Genomic DNA, 3,680 nt, shown 5'->3' on the forward strand with positions numbered 1-3,680 from the left:
GAAAAAAACAGCTGGAGTCAACAGTCCAGCAGCACTCAGGCAGAAAGCAGGGACATAAACATCAAAACTGACCACAGCATCAATGCAAACTGAGGAGGTTATGGGAAAACACAGACAAAAAAATGTAAAGCTGTGTTTGCCTGCCCCAGTTATATTTACCAACTGTAGCTGTAACTACTTTCACATGTGATCAAACCAAAGTTTGGAAACATTTTTGTTGTTGTTGAAGGGACAGACAGGATAAACGTGTTCTCCACCAGGCAAAGCAGTGTTACCAGTGGAGGAGTGACTGAGAGGACCAGAGTCTTGGCACAGTCAGTGAACACATCAAACATTTTCATATCTCTCTGTGAAAAAATTGTCTCTGTCAGTGTTTCACTATTATATGTGATGCTTTTGGATTAATATGCAATTTGAAGCATTTACAACTAAAAGCTAAATGTTTTCAGATGTGGAGCAGGTTTCAACTGAGACTGCATTGGAAATGAGGGAACAAAGCTCAGATTCACATTGCTGCTCCTCCTCCTGGGCCGAACCACATGTTGATGACCCCTCCCTCTTCTTCCTGCTCTCAAACACAGCAAGCTCCACCCTGTCCATTTATTTCTTTGTTCCCTCCCCATCAGATCTACAGTTTGAGGATGGGTGGAACCAACATGCAGTGAAGTACAAGAGCTGACAGGCCCCGTTCACTGCACAAACACATGTTGTTTAGATCAGAGCTAAAACTGGTTTCAGTTCCGAGGAAGTGAAACTCAGAAACCTGTTGCAACTGAAATGGCGCAGAAAGGACTTCAGCTCGACCGGGAAACCTTCTCTTGTTCGATCTGTCTGGATTTACTGAGGGATCCGGTGACTACTCCCTGTGGACACAGTTACTGCATGAACTGTATTAAAGGCTTCTGGGATGAAGAGGATGAGAAGCAAGTCCACAGCTGCCCTCAGTGCAGGCAGACCTTCACACCGAGGCCTCTCCTGCTGAAAAACACCATGTTAGCAGTTTTAGTGGAGGAACTGAAGAAGACTGAACTCCAAGCCGAACCTGCTGATCACTGCTATGCTGGACCTGAAGATGTGGCCTGTGATTTCTGCACTGGGAGAAAACTGAAAGCCCTCAAGTCCTGTCTGGTGTGTCTGGCCTCTTACTGTGAGAAACACCTCCAGCCTCATTATGAATCACCCACATTTAAAAAACACAAGCTGGTGGAGCCCTCCAAGAAGCTTCAGGACAGCATCTGTTCTCATCATAATGAGGTGATGAAGATGTTCTGCCGTACTGATCAGCAGTGTATCTGTTATCTCTGCCCTGTGGATAAGCATAAAGGCCACCACACGGTGTCAGCTGCAGCAGAAAGGGCCGAGAGGCAGAGAGAGCTCGAGGTGAGTCGGCAAAGCGTCCAGCAGAGAATCCAAGACAGAGAGAAAGATGTGAAGGAGCTTCAGCGGGAGGTGGAGGCCATCCAGCGCTCTGCTGATAAAGCAGTGGAGAACACTGAGAAGATCTTCACTGAGATGATCCGTCTCATGGAGAAAAGAAGTTCTGATGTGAAGCAGCAGGTCAGGTCCCTGGAAGAAACTGAAATGAGGCAAGTCAAAGAGCGTCAGGAGAAGCTGGAGCAGGAGATCACCGACCTGAAGAGGAAAGAGGCTGAGCTGAAGCAGCTCTCACACACAGAGGATCACATCCAGTTTTTACATAATTACCCGACACTGTTGCAACTTGGTGAGTCTAAAGACTCAAACAGCATCAATATCCGTCCTCTGAGGTACTTTGAGGATGTGATATCTGCTGTGTTAGAGGTCAGAGATAAACTGCAGAATATTCTGAGTGAAAAGTCGACAAACATCTCATCGAAAGTAGCTGAAGTGGATGTATTATTGCCACAGCCAGAGCCCAAGACCAGAGCAGAATTTCTGAAATATTCATGTGAAATCACACTGGATCCAAACACAGCCCACACAGAGATGATTTTATCTGAGGGGAACAGAAAAGCAACATTAAAGAGGCAACAACAGTTTCATTCCAGTCACCCAGACAGATTCGTTTACTGTTGTCAGGCCCTGAGTATGGAGAGTTTGACTGGACGTTGTTACTGGGAGGTGATCAGGAAAGGGAGGGTTTATGTAGGCGTCGCATACAAGAGTATCAGCAGAGCAGTGTGCGCCACTGAATGTGGACTTGGACTCAACCACAAATCTTGGGCATTAAATTGTAAAAAAGATGGCATTTATGAGTTTTATTTTAACAAAATCGTAACTCCAGTGTCAGGTCCTTCATCCCCCAGAGTCGGAGTGTACCTGGACCACACAGCAGGTATTCTGTCCTTCTACAGCGTCTCTCACACATCTAACATGACTCTCCTCCACAGAGTCCAGACCACATTCACTCAGCCTCTCTATGCTGGACTTCGGCTGTATTACAATTATGGAGACATTGCTGAGTTCTGTAAACTCAAATAGACAGAAGTCATTTCAGGGAGACAGTGGGTTAAATGTTCTGTTTTTCATTTCTGGAAGTTGTCTTGTATCACTGAACAGTGTTACCACCTGTCTTTGTTTAGGTGGCTCTGCTTGCTGTGTCTGTTTAACTGTGGAGGCAATCACTGCTCAAGACGAGCTGGGTTTCCCTGAAATGACATTTCTCTGCATAAAAATGTAAACATGATCATAATCATTAAGAAGATCTTTTATTATTTGCTTGTATATTGCTGAGATTCTGGTCAAAAAGCTGATTATATGGACGAAGTGAATCTGGACGTGAAATCACTGAACGCAAGTCATTTAACAGACTTTTCTGTTGGGTTGTGTGAACAAACTCAAGGTTTCCACTCTGAGAAACAAACATGAACATGATATTTTCTGCTTAGTTTCATTCCAGGAACAAAAAAAAAAAAAACAAGAAAAATATATTATTTGTATAATTTCCTCAGTGTCACCAGCTACAAACAACATCCTCATTTTAGCGACACTCGACTTGACACTGAGCTCTCGCCTTTAGCTCAGCTCTAACTAAACTCTCCTCCAGTTTGGCTGCCAGCTGGAGTAGCAGCTCATTAGCAGAGAAGCTGTTCATGTGAGAAGACACCAGTGCAGTGTGTGTTTGCCCCGGCAGAGTGTGTGTTTACTTGTCAGTAGAAAACAGGAAACTGGAAGTTCATCACTAAGACAAAACATATGTAACATAAGTAACGGCCCACTGCTTGTCAGGGTATGAGTTAAAGGAATAGAATTAATTTCATTACATTGTACTGAGTGTGATTGCATGTGACAATAAAGAAATTTTCTACAAAGTGAATTGTGTTCTCTGAGACATTATGCACAGTATGTGAGTAAATGTCATGCAGTGTAACACCATCACACACCACGTGTGAATACAATTCACAGCGTCAACACACCTCATGTATTCATATGCAGATGGAGCAGCACACAGAAAGCTCCTAAAGTCTGTTTTAAATCATGACTCCATGCAGCAAAGTGCATCAGCATGCAGACAAACTGTTAGCAAAGAGTAAATCTGTTGATGGCAGCTTTAATGTATGGGAACAAAACATTTCAACAGAAAGAGGAAAATTCCCAACATCAGATATGATGACATGAGATTCCATGACAGTAAACAAACGTATGTTGGAGTGGGTGACAATCACAAACCTGACTGAGATCAAAAGATCAAAAATCCATTT

General features: G+C 43.7%; 1 protein-coding gene across 1 annotated transcript; it reads left to right on the forward strand.

Annotated features, from left to right (window-relative positions):
• Positions 1–648: 648 nt before the first annotated feature.
• On the forward strand, positions 649–3,290 carry LOC124059111 (tripartite motif-containing protein 16-like). The gene has a single exon (XM_046388885.1). It carries the CDS (start codon positions 778–780, stop codon positions 2,458–2,460), a length of 1,683 nt encoding a protein of 560 aa, XP_046244841.1. The 5' UTR covers positions 649–777; the 3' UTR covers positions 2,461–3,290.
• The last annotated feature ends 390 nt before the right edge of the window (positions 3,291–3,680 follow it).

Source organism: Scatophagus argus, chromosome 5 (genome assembly GCF_020382885.2).
Source record: "Scatophagus argus isolate fScaArg1 chromosome 5, fScaArg1.pri, whole genome shotgun sequence".
Taxonomy (NCBI): domain Eukaryota; kingdom Metazoa; phylum Chordata; class Actinopteri; family Scatophagidae; genus Scatophagus; species Scatophagus argus.